The following is a 15,811-nucleotide window of genomic DNA, read 5'->3' as shown; positions in this document are numbered from 1 at the left end:
AGCAGTAAAATATGGTGGCTCTTTAAACAAACAAACACACACACACACAAAGAAAAAACAGACTCTAGGCAAAAGGAGGATATGTCAAAGACTATAACAGTCTAAAATAGTTTGAGATCCTTTTAAAAACTATTTGTAAAAACTCCACCACTATAAATTTAGAATTCAGTGAGCAGAGGCCAAAGGCAATTTATATTCTAGGGTTTCAGAAAGCAAATTACTACTCAGGGCGCTGGCTACTTTTCAGTTTATGGGCTTGAATCATGGAATATCTTAATTCACATTTTAGAAAGACTACCCCAAGAGGTTCATAAAGGTTTATATTTACAACACAGTATTTTATAGGCTAAATTTTTTTTGTATCTAAACTAAACACCAACTCATGAAGCATGTCAAATAAAGTACTACAGCAAGGCATCAGGCTTATATCAGGGAACAGTGCGGCCTATTAACATGTTTTTAAAGTCTTAGCCGTTCTTCTCCAAAATACTAATTTAATACTTTAATAGAATGTAAAATAATAGCAAAGGGAAAAAATGATGGGGGGCTCTCCACCTTTAGTAGCAAAGGAAACTCTTAACCACTTGTATATCTTAGATATGCCAATTGCTCGTTCAACAGCAGAAAAAATAGTGGTTGTATTAAACAATGAATTCCTTGGAGAGTAAATTGCAATATTTTTCTTGGTTTATTCAGCAGAAATACAACAGAGGCATGGCCAAGTTCTTTGAGTATCAGGGTGGTTGTAATTTCATTATCATGATAACAAAAGGCTGTTATATTCACTTTCTGTGTGATAATTAATTTCTGGGAACTGTCTTCCAGAGTGGTTTATTTTCATTGTAATTGTATTAAATGTGGATAATATAGCTTGGCATGCCTCTTGTATTGACTGTATCTTTAAAACAGGATGGAAGCTTAAAGAGGAAAAAGAGAAATGAAAGCTTAGCATTTCAGAGAAATGATTAAGGAGAAAAGGCTGAAGGTTTCTGAATGGAGGCAAAGTTAGGTATCAATTCTGCAATTACCTGGACCACTCAAGCAGAGACAATCTGCCTGAATTATCCACTCTGGCAGAGAAGATGGCTGCAAATTCACTAGATGGAAGCAGAATCCTGTACTTAGTTTTTCATGTGTATAAACCAGGCCCAAAGAAATACTGTACAGATTTAGTATCTAACTTTTTCAAGCTAGTCTTCATTGCATACTCACATGTTCATGCTTTAATTATGTTTTCTTAATCAATAATAATGATAGCAGCGTTATTTATATTCTAACTATACAGTAGCTGCATCCTGTAAAGGTCCTTGTGTGTAGGTCATGTCCCATATTCATTGATGAATGCTAAGTCAATATCTACCATCATGATCCATTTAAAAGGATGTGAGGAGAAAGGAAAAAAGTATATTAAATATCACCATTTGCTTTGATTAATAATAGTTTTCCTTTTTAGATAACTATAGAGTTCAACTGTAAGAAATAATACAGAAAGAACCTGGCGTCTGTCACTCAGTTTAGTGCAATGGTCAGAGCTTAGAGAACTATAGTACTGTTATCTCAATCCCGATACTGATTTCAATACAACCAACCTATTTTATTCAGATCTCCCCAGTTTTGCTTGTGTTCAAATATGTGTGTCTGTGTGAAAGAACACATGTGTTTCATTCTAGGCAGCATTACCACATATGAAGATTCATGTGTCTACCACCATGTCAAGATACAGAATGGGTCCATCATCACAAAGGTGTTGCTCTTCTACAACCATGTACCCCCTAAGCCCCTGCTCTAACCGCCAGCAGCTACTAATCTGTTCTTTATTTCTATAAGGTTATCATTTCAAGAATATTATATAAATGGGGTCATGTAGTGTAACTTTTGGAATTGAGTTTTTTCACTTGGCTTAATTCCCTTGAAAGTCATCCAAGACAAGTTACACTTTGATTATATATATATATATATAATTGGAACCTACAGAACCCTACTGCCTTCCTTAAGGTATTGATTACAGATGCTATCTGACACCATGCCCTATGTCTTTTCCCAAGTAACAGGGAAGGTCCTCACTAAGGTCATAGACAAGGTACTCTACATAGTGACCCAAAGCTGACTCAGACTGAGCAAGTGCTTGGTTTTGGGGTTGGGATGTACATCAGACATCCCTAGACAGGCCAAGGCCTCTGATCTCTGAGCACTGACAACCATGTGGGCCTGGTTCACACAGTGAAGCCTGCTGGTACAACTCATCCCACCACATACACAGTCCCTGGCACTTTGACCTAGGTAAGATCTGAGAGGGCAGCCTGCCAATGTTTGCAGGAACCAATACCAGGGAAGGCCAGGAATGACACAGGCAAAGCATATTTATTCATTGTTGATGCTCTTATCTTGTCCTAGAAAATTTTCCAGGCAGCTGAGCAGTCAGGTTATGTACAGAGCTGCAAAAGGTCCTAACCACCTATGTAGCCCTACCATTATTTTATTCTCCCCCACCTCAGGTAAGCTACAATTCCTTTCATTGTTGATTCTTCACAGTGTCCTGACTCAACAGTTGCTCAAAAGTCTTCTCTCCATCCCCAGCTACTATTTTTACACATAGTTTTCTATAAAAAAGGAAAGGCAGGAAATGCGAGGTATATCAGCCATGAGAGGACTGTGAGTTGAACAGTGGGGTGAATCCAATGTGAATTAGTAATCCTGTGAGGAGAGTTTACCAACCACTTAATCATCAAAGGGCAAGTAGGTAAAGATGTGTCTTAGCTAATTAGCAACCACTCTTTTTAGAAAGGGTATACTTGCCAACCTAGGCCCACGCCAGACATTTAAAAATTGATCACAGCTGTAGACAATAAAACTGGGGAATGAAACAAACACTTCTATTTCTTGTGAAATAATATGAAGACATCAGGAAAAGTTTCTCTGATGCTTGTGTGAAGTCCAAGAAAAGGCAAGCACAGGCTGACCATCCTCAATCTCTGCCCAGAATCCATGGCAGCTGCCTCTAGAAGCAGCACAAGCCTCCAGTTCCATATTCTCAGAATCTGAGGTGGGGATAATTCCCTGGCTGCTCCAAAACCAGGGGCCTCTATCAAATCTTCCACCCTCCAAAATGCCAGGGTGACAAAATGCAGGCTCCGAACCAACAGAGGTAGCCATGGTAGAGACAGCCCATGTGTATCTGAATTCATCATTTTTCCCCATTCCTAATGCTGAGTTCTGGCTTCCACCTAGTTGTGGTGCTTGTCCTGGTTAGGGATCACTGCAAGACCGAAAGAGGCTCCCTGCTCTGTCTTCCACTCACTTCTTGAAGGCCTGTCTCAAGCTGCAACAATCCCTGGTATGTCCTTAGCTTGCCAGCTCTGTCCACAAGGTCCCCAAAGATATTCACACCCCAAACTCTGGACCCTGTGAATATGTTCTGTTACACGGCAGCTCTGTCCACAAGGTCCCCAAAGATATTCACACCCAAAACCCTGGACCCTGTGAATATGCTCAGTCACTTGGCAAGAGAGACTTTGCAGATGTGATTTAGGCCACTAACCTTAAAACAGGAAGATTATCTTTAATTATCAGGGAGGACCCAGTCTAATCACATGGACCATTTAAAGCAGAGAACATTCTACAACTGGAAACAAGAAAGGGCAGAGAGAGTACAGAGAGATTCCAGGTGTGAGAAGGATTAGATCTGCTGACATTGGCTTTGGAGATTAAGGTGGCCATAAGCCCAGGGATGAGGTGGCTTGTAGAACCTGAAAAGAACCCTTGGCCAGCAGGCATTCCCATACCACATGCATGGAATTCTGCCAAAAACCAGAATGAACCTGAGAGTGGGTCTACCACCAAGGCTCCAGATGAAAGCCTAGCCTGGCCTAAGTCTTGCTTTGTGGCCTGTGAGACAAAGAACAGAAAAAATAGCAGAGCCCATCCAAACTTCTGGTCCACACAACTGTAGGGTAAGAAATACATATTATTTTACTTTGTTAAAATTGTGGAAACGTCTCACAAGAGCAGTACAAAAATAATGTACCTATTCTATTCCCTCTGCATAGAATGTTTTTCTCAACCTGTCAAATTTGGACTAAACCTTCAAATTTCCATTGCAGTGTCCCTTCGTCTACTTCTTCTTCTTTTTTTTTTTTTTTTTGGAGAGGTTTTTGCTATAGGGCACATGCGCTCGCCAGAAAGACAGAGAGAGAGAGAGAGAGAGAGACAGAAAGCAAGAAATCAACCCCCCCAGGTGGGATGGCCACGCCGCAATTCCTTCTCCTCCATTCTCCTCTCGGGATCTTGGGCACACACACATGTGCTTGTGCGCCCGGCGTGAGTTTAAGCCACTGGGTCCGGGACTTGAACTGCAGTCGACTACATGAAAGTCCAGCAACATAGCCATTATATCAACTGCTTGTCCCAAGTGTCCCTTCTTGTATAAAGCTTCCCTGACTCCTTCAAACTGAGTTCTCAGTACAAATTTATGTAATATGTGAGAGGAAGGATGAAAACAAGGAAGGAAGGAAGGAAGGGAGAGAAGAAGAGAGGGACAGAGGAAGTAGAGAAGGAAGCAAATGGGAAAGGAGGTTAGGAATTATTTTTGCTGATATATAAACATTTAGAGGAGCTCAGTTTCAGCTCTGGAAAACCTGATCGTACTGCTAAAAAATAACTTCTTATTGCAGCATAGGTATCAGCCAAGAGATGTTACAAGTAATTTGTCATTTTAATGATAGCTACAGTACTCAAATTCCTGAATTATTTGTATATAAAAAATGAAAACAGATTTGAGATGTGTAGAAATGGCTCTCTATAATAGTTACTCTCAACATTCTGAGTTTTTGAGTGGGTATGAAAGAGACAGTGTGTCAGGATATGCACACTTGCAGGAGCAGAACATGCATGTGAATGGTACTCTATTTCTCTTCTTCACACACTGAAAATGTCGACCTTGTTAGTCTGGAGGGAAAGATGTATACACTGCCTCTCACTGAATCGAAGATGGGGCAGTCATTGGTAAATGGCATTATTGTTTTATTTACCCCCCCCTAAAAATTATGCTTCCATGGATTGTGAGACATTACCACTTTTGGAGGCAGAAAATATGAAAAATGTGTGCCACATAACCGTTATGTGTGATGTGACATATGTTATAACAAAGTTATGCCAATAGCTAATAAGAGAGCTATTACAGAGCTTCTGTGACAGGCATTACTTCATTTAATCTTTACAATATAAGCCCTTATAATTATCTACATTGCCCCTATTTTATGGATGTGAAAACTAAGGCTAACAGAATCAAAGACACTTGTTCAAGCCAGTGAATGTTATAGTAAACCTATGCCATTACACATCATGCAGCGCTGCCCCTCTGACATATCCCAAATGCTCTAACAAAAACATAACTCAAGTGTTGGGCTGGCCTCCTCCAGACCAAACCCTGAGGTTCAATGCCATTGGTTTTTATGGGAAGTAAGATAGTGAGGAACCCCCTCTCCTCAAAGAGCATGTGATCAAGACAGTTTCTACTATAGGAAGTTGGAGAAACTGGAGAAGCCAGCATGGAACACAGCCCCTGAATTCAATCCACCCACAAGGGGTGAGGAAGACACTGATTAAGGCTGTTTCTGGGGCTGGTAATCCCTGGAGCTGCCAGCCTGCTGTCCTGAGCAAAGCTGGCTACAGTGGCCAGGAAGGAAATAGAAACATGGGTGGTCAAAAGTCACACTGAGGCAGGATGGGTGGGGGGATGTTCTGGACACTGCCTTAGGGTGTTCAGGGAATGAAAGAGCCACAGAAGTGTGTCAGGCTGTGTGGAGTGTTGGGGAGAAGGGAGGTGGTTGTGGAAGGTGTAGAGGGCAGGTTAGAGGAAGAGAGAGTCTTGTTGAAGAAATAGCTGCACAACTAAACTGAGATTAGGTGGTGGAGAACATGAATTACCAACTGTGGGGGCTGTTGATGGTGTAGTAGTGGTAGTCATGCAGGTAGTAGTGGTAGTCATGTGACAGAGACAGTCACTTCAGTAGGCACAACCTTGCCTGGGTCAGAGCTCTATGCTCCTCTGCAAGCCATAGAAATTAAGCAATACAACAGGGAAGTGACAGGTGGGGTAAACAGCTGCAACTAGTCTGTCTTGTCTCATCAGTATGAAATGAAAGTAATTGGAAGCTGATTTGTTTCTGCTTTCTTTTATCTGCATGTTCATGTCAATAGCTCTTTTCACAATTCCACCAGTGACAGCCCTGTAAAATTGGTAGCATTTTGTGAGGATCCCTCTGTGGTGGCTGGGTGTGGGGTTGTAATCTCACCAAAATCCCTGAATGTGGATTGACAGAGACACTCACTTCAGGGCTTTTCCACTATGATCCAACCACAAAATCCTACCTGTCACAGCAAATTGTTATGAATAAAAGGGGATTTAAATCAACATCATAAAGAAATAACATGTGTTCATATACCTTAATAGAGCAAAGAGAGATGGTAACTCCAGAAAACACAAAGCCAAAATGCTTTGGAATTCAGAAATAATGCAAAACCTAACTTTATATGATAGATTTAAATATTTCAAAAGAGTATTATGATTGAAAAAACATTCTAGTTTAAAGGGAGGTAAAATTTTCTTCTCTTGCTTAAATTACTTTAAAATGTTTTAACACAAAGCGATTCTGTCTACTAGAGATTTATACATCACAAATTTTAATTTTGGTTCAGTCTATAATGTGTTATGCTCATATAGCTATAGATCAACCTTGATGAAAAATTCCTTGCAGAGAATGGGATAGGATATTTACATCTACAGCAAAAGTACAGATGAGAAAGGCAGCTGAGGAATATGTTCAGATCCCTAGAGTAGAATTAACAGTGATTTGTGGCTCAAAGCCTGCTTTCTCTGATACTTTTAACATTCTTACGATATTTTTCTTCAGATGAGCTGATAGGCTTGTGTTGCATTGTATTTAGCAGAGTCATATTCAGGGCACAAACCCATTTCCTAAAGATTTTCAGGAATGTGACATACTCAAAGGAAACTGCCTTTTATGCAGTATTCCTTGATACTCTTTTTAATTGCATAGAAAAATACAAGCTTTCATAATTTCTTAGTTTTCAAAGTGGCAGACTGGAAAATATATTATTTAAGAAGCTATTGCTCTCAGAAGGTTTTTTCCTTATTTGATCTCTCCTATTCTCAATTCCCCTTATTCCCAAAGAGGAAAGACAAAGTTGAGATAGCTTTCCCTTGAGCCAACCTTTATGGCACTAACTCTCTTATCAGCAGTGGCTACCACTGAGAAAGACAGGTCACTATGGTAGTAATCTCAGCCACTTGAGGAGAATAAACGTATGACTAGGTAGGAAAATGAAAGACATAAAGGCACTTGCCTCTCAATTTACTGTAATCTTATCACAATCTGATAATGAATTTAGGATTTCTTTAGTCACTGTAGAATACATACTTCTTAAGCACTATTTTCCAGCATTTAGAGCTAGGCAACTCAAAGGTACTTTTTTTTTTTTTTTTTTTGCTATAGGGCACATGTGCTTGCCGGCAACCAAGCAACAAAGAGATAGAGAAATCCCCCTCTACCCCCACTCCAGCGGAATGGCCACAACTGCAATTCCACCTCCTCTATTCTTTGGGGGTTTGGGGCACACACACACACACACACACACACACATTCACTCTGTATATTTTTCAAGCTGTTGGGTCTGGGGCTTAAACCACGGAATCAGCCACATGGCATCCAGCTGCACCAAACAGCACTCTGCTGGCTAGCTCCATCAAAAGAACTTCTATCTCTTCACTTGCCTTGGTTTAGGAATAGTACTTTCCCCATTTTTAGGAAGCTTCTCTGTTCTCACTTTTCAGTTTGACAAAAGGTAACATTCAATAGTTTTTAACTTTCTCCTGGGTCAGAAAGTATCAACAGTAATAGAATAATTTCAGAGGACTGATAATAATAGTCACATAAGGGTTATAGAAAAGCTTACTGGCAAAACAGCCAAAATAGGAAGGTGAGATATATGACAAGGATTTTACCACTCTATTTCCCAAGCTTTATGACTAGAAGTATTCGGGACATCAGCGGTTTGGATTTAATGGATTTATTTTCTTAGAAAAGAAAAACAGGACGATTTGGAAGATAAACTCAACCTCACCACCATTTGCTGAGTTAAAAGTCACTGAAACACAGGTGTTACTGTTTTGTTTCCATGGATGTGTCAGTATGGGGATGGTATTTGAGAATGCTGACAACATTATGTACTGGTTGGAGATTTACCTATGATAGAAAGAAAGGCTTTCGCTCTAGCTGGTTCAAAAGCACTCCGTCTCAGTGATGCCTCACAAACATACACCCCAGTGTCTGCAGATGTTGGGTTGCTGATGGTAAGGCGTCTCCCAAAGCTGTGCAGTCCACTGGTGATTCTCACCCCGTTTCTTTTCCAGTTTATACTTAGCTCTTCCACAGGCCTGTGAAGACAAAGGGCATTAGTGACAAAAATTGTGAATCACGTAGATGGCAATAATAATAATTTTAGCCATTCAGCACAAGCTTGACAAAAGCTAATTCTACCAGGAACCATGGTGGGTTAAACAATGGACATTTAAAAATCAATCCAGATATAACTCTACTCCCTTATGGCATGCATCAACGATACATTCTGCTCAAGGGCTATTGAGCAAGGATAGCTAATTGCAGTAGCAATGGACCATAAGTGCTAATGATTCCATTTGCTCAGGAAAAGAATGTTTAAAATAAATACTACTAGGGGACACAGTGATATGGGAGGCGTGATCATCTGAACTTGATTCCGGAGCCGTCACTAAGTAGACAGAGTACCTGGGACCACAAAGAAGGAAAATTAACTCTTTCCTTTGTTATTTGAAGGCCTTAACTCCCCTCGCCTCCCTAGCTGGAATCTCAGAGGAAGCTCTTCACTATCACTCATAGCTAAATTAAAAAGCATCATCCTATTGCAACACAAGCCTCACATTTAGTTCCCTGTCTTCCCATATGCTGTGCTTATGCCTAACTGGACAAACAAGACCACGGTAGTAGAAGAGTAAACAGGTGTCACTGCTTTCCTACCACTGGCTCATCACAGGTAGAATTAATTAGTATTCCCACAGAAAGAGCTGGCCCCTTACCTGGCACTGGCTATGCATTCCAAGGTGATCTCACTGGATCCAGCCACCACACTTCTGTTGCCGGGGGGAACCACAATGACAGGGGCCAGGGTTTCAGGTGTGTCAATATCTCCTGTGGCAGAGAGAATTAAAAAAATGTCCATGAGGATCTCCTAAGTATAGAAGATGGGATGACTGGAATATAACAAATAAAGGAGCTTGTTGAGACAAACTGATAGGAAGTCCAGAATCTCATGACCCTACTCAAACCCCATATGAGTCCTGTGGTGTGGTAACTATCAGTGGACTTTATCAGACTGTACAAGTCAGGGTCTCAGCATAGCCAGCCTCCTCTGGTGGGATCCACAGCCTGTAACTGAACACATGGTAGCTGAGAACATTATGCTAATATTTGGTATATTATGTGGTTAAGGGGCTTTAAATTGTTCAACATTTTCCAAAATGCTTGCTGGCTTTATTTTTTAAAATGATCTACGACTTTGCTTATTGAGTTACCTAGTCTACTACTATTTTCAAATCTGTTCAATTTAACAAATATTTCATGTGTCAAGCACTCTGCTGGGCACAGGTGTCATTAGAAAGCAGCCAGCTTTCTTACTAGTGACCAAATGTAATTCCCTGGAGCATTTATATTCAATGAACAAAATGTTCAATTCTGTTATTGTAGTTTCAATCCCTTTTACTTTTATGAAAAGTAAATATCCTGAATCCACTCCTGTTTTCTGAGTATATAATTTAGCTCATCCTTCTGGTGACAAGGGAGGAAAACAATGACATATTTTTTCCACTTTTCTCTAAAATCCACTTAACTTCAAAGTTAAATTACCCACAGTACATTTCTCTTCTGTTTATTCAGAGGAAATGAAGACCAATCAAACTTTTCTAAATAGGGATTTCAATAAAAGGTGGAGATGTAAGAAACTGGACATAAAAATAAATTTAAATGACTGAAAATGCAGCACCTCTAATACTTCATGCTGAAGAGACCTGCTACTGTTGTGAACCACTAAGGAGAACTTCAGTAAATGAGAGCTTACAACCTGCCAAACTGGTGGTGCGGGTGAGGCCATTGAGAAAATCACAGGAAGGAGAGGACTGGCCTCTTACAACGCTGACTTCTATAGCTCTGCATTCTGGCTTTCACTATATTTAGCAGCGTGTGCTTTTGGTTTTAAAAGTGCATGTGTATTTAAAAAGGGGGGGAGTCCCCAGCTTGATATAGAAAAAGCCAAGAATTAATTTTTAAATTATATTGATTATGTGATGTGAAGCTGATTTTCCCTTAACCCTGGATTTTCTGGAAAGCTGAGAGGCAGTCTCACCTTTCCCAAGCCCTCTAATTCTGGACCCGACCCTCCAGGGCCCCTCTGAACATGCTCCTGCAGACACTCTCCCTTTATAGAATCGGAGATCGCTGAACTTAGTTATCGGATTTCTGAGGAGATGCCAGAGTACAGATACATTCATGCTGGGGCAAAGGACGTATGCTGAATGCCAATCAGATGAGCGACCTGCCTGTCATCTGTGAAAGTCGCTGATGAGGAGAAACGGCCTGAGAAGCTAATATTTGCAAACAGTTATGAGAAGTGAAGGAGAGCAAGAAGCGGACACTGAAAGGTCACTGAGCAAGGTACTAATTTGGCATTAATCACTGTTCAGCCAAGGGGGCCAGAGAGGAAACTCATGCTCAGCACTTGTCACTGCCTGGGGTGGACGTCATTCCCGACTGTTGAATCCTTCCCTGGGCAGAAAGCCTGGGCTCCAGGCTGACCCTGAGAGACTGTACATTGAACAGATAAGCCCCAGGCTCAGTTCACAGCCCTTCTGGGACAACTGGAGCAGACAGCAGGCATCACTCCATTGCAGGTTTCAGCTATACAGATAGATGAAACAGTCCCTACTTCTGGTTCATTCGAACAATGTTTTTAATTCTATCTTTGAGCACACACAAATACACTATATTTCAGTGTACCTTCCCCCTATGGAATCCACAGGACATGTTGAGTGGCTTGCTCAGTTGAAGGTTATTCAATGTCAGTCTGCTCTCTAACCTGGTCTTCTAAACCTCAAACTTCTTTGTTCTTCCTAATGACAAATGCATGAACTACACAGGATACTTGTTGAAGCAGAAGGTGAAAGAGATAGATGAAAATGTAATAGTGCCTTATGAGAGTAATTATAACACACACACAGGTAGAGTAAATTTGACTTAAGGAAACAACCACAGCCAGATCAAGGTATGCAGGTCTGATTGCAAAGCCTATGCACATTCAGTTGAAACGATGCAAAAATATTTAAGTAAAATTTTACTTAAGTGACCATAACTTAGATATCCCAATAGCAAGGATAGTGCTCAGTATAGTACACAATTCTGGTATACTTTCTTCTTTTAAAAAAAGTTCTTAGGGAACCAGCAGTTAGCATAATGGCTATGTCGCTGGACTCCCACGTAGTCGACTGCGGTTCGTGTCCCGGACCCGGTGGCTTAAAACTCACGCCGGGCGCGTGTGCGTGCGTGCCCAAGATCCCGAGAGGAGAATGGAGGAGAAGGGATTGCGGCGTGACCATCCCCCCTGGGGGGTGATTTCTCGCTTTCTGTCTCTATGTCTCTCTCTGTCTGTCTGGCGAGTGCACACGCCCTACAGTGAAAATCTCTCAAAAAAAATTTTTTTTTAAATTCCAATAAAATTTATATGTACACATAGGTTATAGTGCGCAGTTCAGAGAGGCTTAAAATGAAACAAAACCATATCTTCTCCCCCAAGACAATCTCTTCTAAATCTTGTAATGATTTATCTTAGCTTTTAATTCGTGTCTATAAATTATATGCATCTGTTGCTATTTTTAAATTTAGTATTTTTAGACATTATCTATTGACTTTGAACTGTGACAGACGAGCTTTTAGCTTATACCATTTCATATATCCTCTCAAAGTCTCAAAGACTATTTTTTGTTCTTCTGATATTTACCTTTCTAATTTTAGAAAAAAACTACAGCCATGTGTAATTTAAGGACACATGACTCTCATAAGGCACTATTACTATTTTTTTTTTAAATGAGAGAGATTTTTGCTATAGCATGTGTGTGCTTACTGGAGAGACAGAGAGATAGAAAGTGAAAAATCACCCCCTGGGGGGGATGGACACACTGAAATCCCTTCTCCTTCATTTTCCTCTTGGGATTTTGGGTGTATACCTTGCCCCTATGGGATCCACAGGACATATTGAATGACTTGTTCAGTGTGGGTTTCAAGCTTCCATGTCTGGGACTCAAACCATGGTTGGCCATGTAGGAATAAAGCGCCTTAGTCACTACTCCACCTACTAGCCCCAGGACAGTGATTTGTTCTAGGAAATGTTCATTAGGTAATTCTACCATTGTGCAAACATAATAGAGTGCACCTACAAAAACCTAGATAGTATAGCTTACTACACATCTGGGCATAAAGTATAATCTATTGCTCCTAGGCTATATACCTGTATGTTACTGTACTGAATACTGTAGATGATTGTAAATTATTACAGTAAAAATAGAGTATAAAAGATTTAAAATGGTACATCTGTATAGGCATTTAACATAAATGTGCTCACAAGACTGGAAATTGCTCTAAGTGGGTCAGTGAATAAGTGGTCAGTGAATGTGAAGGCCTAGAACATTACTTTATACAATTGTAGATATCTTTTTCTTTTTCTTTTTTTTGGAGAGGTTTTTGCTATAGGGCGCGTGCGCTCACCAGACAGACAGAGAGAGACAGAGAGACAGAAATCAAGAAATCACCCCTCAGGGGGGATGGTCATGCCGTAATCCCTTCTCCTCCATTCTCCTCTCGGGATCTTGGGCATGTACGCACATGTGCCCGGCGTGAGTTTTAAGCCACCGGGTCCGGGACGCGAACTGTGGTCGACTATGTGGGAGTCCAGTGACATAGCCATTACGCTAACTGCTGGTTCCCTTTTACTCTCTTTTATATGTGCATTATCATGTATAAAGAAAAAAAGGTTTTAAAGAAAATATTCAGTAACATGTACCCTTAGCTTAGTATAGCTTTTTTTTTGTTTTTGGAAAGATTTCTTGCTGTAGGGCACATGTGCTTGCCAGAGAGACACAGAAAGACAGAAAGTGAGAAATCACCCCTTGGGAGGACAGCCACACCACAATCCTCTCTCCTCCACTCCCCTCTTGGGACCCTGGGCATGAATGCACATGCACTTGGTGCCAGTCTCAAGCTGGCAAATCTGGGATTTGAACCATAGTCGACTATGTGGGAGTCCAGCATCTCAACTACTATGTCACCTGCTGACAAGCCCCCACTCTGTTTGAAAACTTTGCCAGAGGGTGTGTATGCTCACAGGAGAAAGAAAAAGAGAGGGGAAGGAAGAGAGCATTCCCCATGTGGAATGGCCATGTCACAATTCCTTCTCCTCTCTCTGTCTCTCCTCCTTTCAGGATTTTGAGCATGCTACTGGGTCCAGGACTTGAACCACACAGTCAGCCATGGATCTACCCACCCTAATCATGACATGCCAGCTGGACTGTAACTTTTTGTTTTATAAACTTATTTTTTTTAACTTTCTGACTCTTATAAAACTTAAAACCCAAACACATGGTACACTTTTACAAATTATTTTCCTTCTTTATATCTTTGTTTCATAAGTTTTCTTGTATTTAAAAAATATTTACCTATTTATTTTACTTTTTTAAGTTGTTTTGTTAAAAACAAAGACATAAACCTACTTATTAGCCTAGTTTTACACAGGGTCATGATATTATTAATATCATTGTCTTCCACTTCCACATTTTGTCCCGGCCAGAAGGGCCATGATGACCACAACTGAAGGAGATTAAGTCAAGCAAAAGAGAAAATAATGTAATCAAGACACAACGGAGATGTATGAGAATTATGCTTGTGTAACACAGAACACTGTTTTGCGGAAAACTTTTTTTATAAGTCAATAAAATGTACTCTAAATTAATAATGAAATATGTAATATAGTAAATACATACTCCAATAACAGTCATTCATTATCATTATCAAGTGTCATGCACTGTACAGGATTGTATGTTCTATACACCTATAAAACTAGCAGAACAGTAGGTTTGTTTACATAAGCATCACCACAACTGTGGTAAATCTTTTGCTATGATGGCTCAGGTGTCACTGGACAATAGGAAATTTTCAGCTCTACCATCATATAGCCAGCTCATTATTGACCAAACATTATAATGTGGTGCATGACTATATAGCTAAATGTGTGTGTGTGCGTGTTTCAAAAAGGAAAGACAATTAGAAATCCCAGGAAAATAAAAAGTCTATTGAAGAAGGAAATATGTTCTTCATATACTACTGAGATTTGGAGGAAATAATCTTTATATAATAAATAAAAGTTTTATATATTTATTTAAACTTTTTAATTAATCCTTAGTAAAAAAATGAAAGATATATTTATGACTGTGAAATAGAATGTAAATATTGTTAACCTTGATGATGTAAAAGTACAACTATATATGACAGAGGGCTGGCAGGGGGCATGGTGGTTAAGGGTGCTGGATTCCTACATGGCTGACCATAGTTCGAGTCCTGGATCTGGCAGCTTTCTCTCTCTCTGTCTCGCTCTGGTAAAATTAAAGTAAATAAAAATAAATAAAGTTAAATAAAATCATTCTTTTAATAAAACTACACAAGATAGAAAGAACAAAGTAATGAGAATTGAAAGGAAGACTATCTTTCCATTATTCTATGGGAGGAAAAAGATACTACTTCTAATTGCACAAGAAATAAAGGTGTGGGCCAGCAAGTGGCATGGTGGTTAAGGCAGCTGGATCCCACCTAGAAAACTGTGGTTTGAGTCCCAGTCTTGGGGGCCTGAAAAACATGCTGGGTGCATTTGGTATGTGCCCAAAATCTTGAGAGAAAAATGGAGAAGGGATTGCAGTATGGCCATTCTCCTAGGGGGTTGTCACTTTCCCTCTCTCTCTCTGTCTCTGTCTTTCTCCAGCCAGTGAGTACACATGCCCTACAACAAAAAGAAAAAAAAAAAAGGGGACCAGCAGTTAGCGTAATGGCTATGTCGCTGGACTCCAATGTAGTCGACTGCAGTTTGAGTCCCGGACCCGGTGGCTTAAACTCATACTGGGTGTGTGTGCATGCGTGCCCAAGATCCTGAGAGGAGACTGGAGGAGAAGGGATTGTGGAGTAGCCATCCTTCCTGGGGAAGTGGTTTCTCTTTCTAGCTCTCTGTCTCTCTGTCTTTCTGGTGAGCACACACGCCCTATAGCAAAAACCTCTCCAGGAAAAAAAAAGAAACAAAAATGTGTGCGTATATACACTATATACTTATTACCTTTGCAACTTTAAGATGTAAAGTACCCCCCTACACACACATACACACTCACTCCACACACATGAGAGGACTTCAAAAAGTTTATGGGGAAACCAGCGGTTAATATAATGGCTATGTCACTGGACTCCCATGTAGTCAACCACAGTTCGAGTCTTGGACCCGGTGGTTTAAAACTCACGCCAGGCGCGTGTGCGTGCGTGCCCAAGATCCTGAGAGGAAAGTGGAGGAGAAGGGATTGTGACGTGGCCATCCACCCCGGGGGGTGATTTCTCGCTTTCTGTCTCTCTGTCTGTCTGGCAAGCGCACGCGCCCTATGGCAAAAACCTCTCAAAAAAAA

General features: G+C 40.5%; 1 protein-coding gene across 1 annotated transcript in view; it reads right to left on the bottom strand.

The window, feature by feature from the left end:
- SDK1 (sidekick cell adhesion molecule 1) overlaps positions 1-15,811 on the bottom strand; it is a 731,734-nt gene that overhangs the window by 279,918 nt on the left and 436,005 nt on the right. The window contains exons 6-8 of the mRNA XM_006143594.1: positions 9,134-9,245; positions 8,265-8,455; positions 5-20 (exon numbers count right to left, since the gene is read on the bottom strand). Of these exons, the coding sequence (XP_006143656.1) occupies positions 5-20; positions 8,265-8,455; positions 9,134-9,245 (319 nt within the window). The remainder of the gene's footprint in view (positions 1-4; positions 21-8,264; positions 8,456-9,133; positions 9,246-15,811) is intronic.

Source organism: Tupaia chinensis, unplaced genomic scaffold, assembly GCF_000334495.1.
Source record: "Tupaia chinensis unplaced genomic scaffold, TupChi_1.0 Scaffold000101_1, whole genome shotgun sequence".
Lineage (NCBI taxonomy): Eukaryota > Metazoa > Chordata > Mammalia > Scandentia > Tupaiidae > Tupaia > Tupaia belangeri.
The sequence above is the reverse complement of the archived record's forward strand: the minus strand, read 5'-3'. Positions and strand labels throughout refer to the sequence as shown.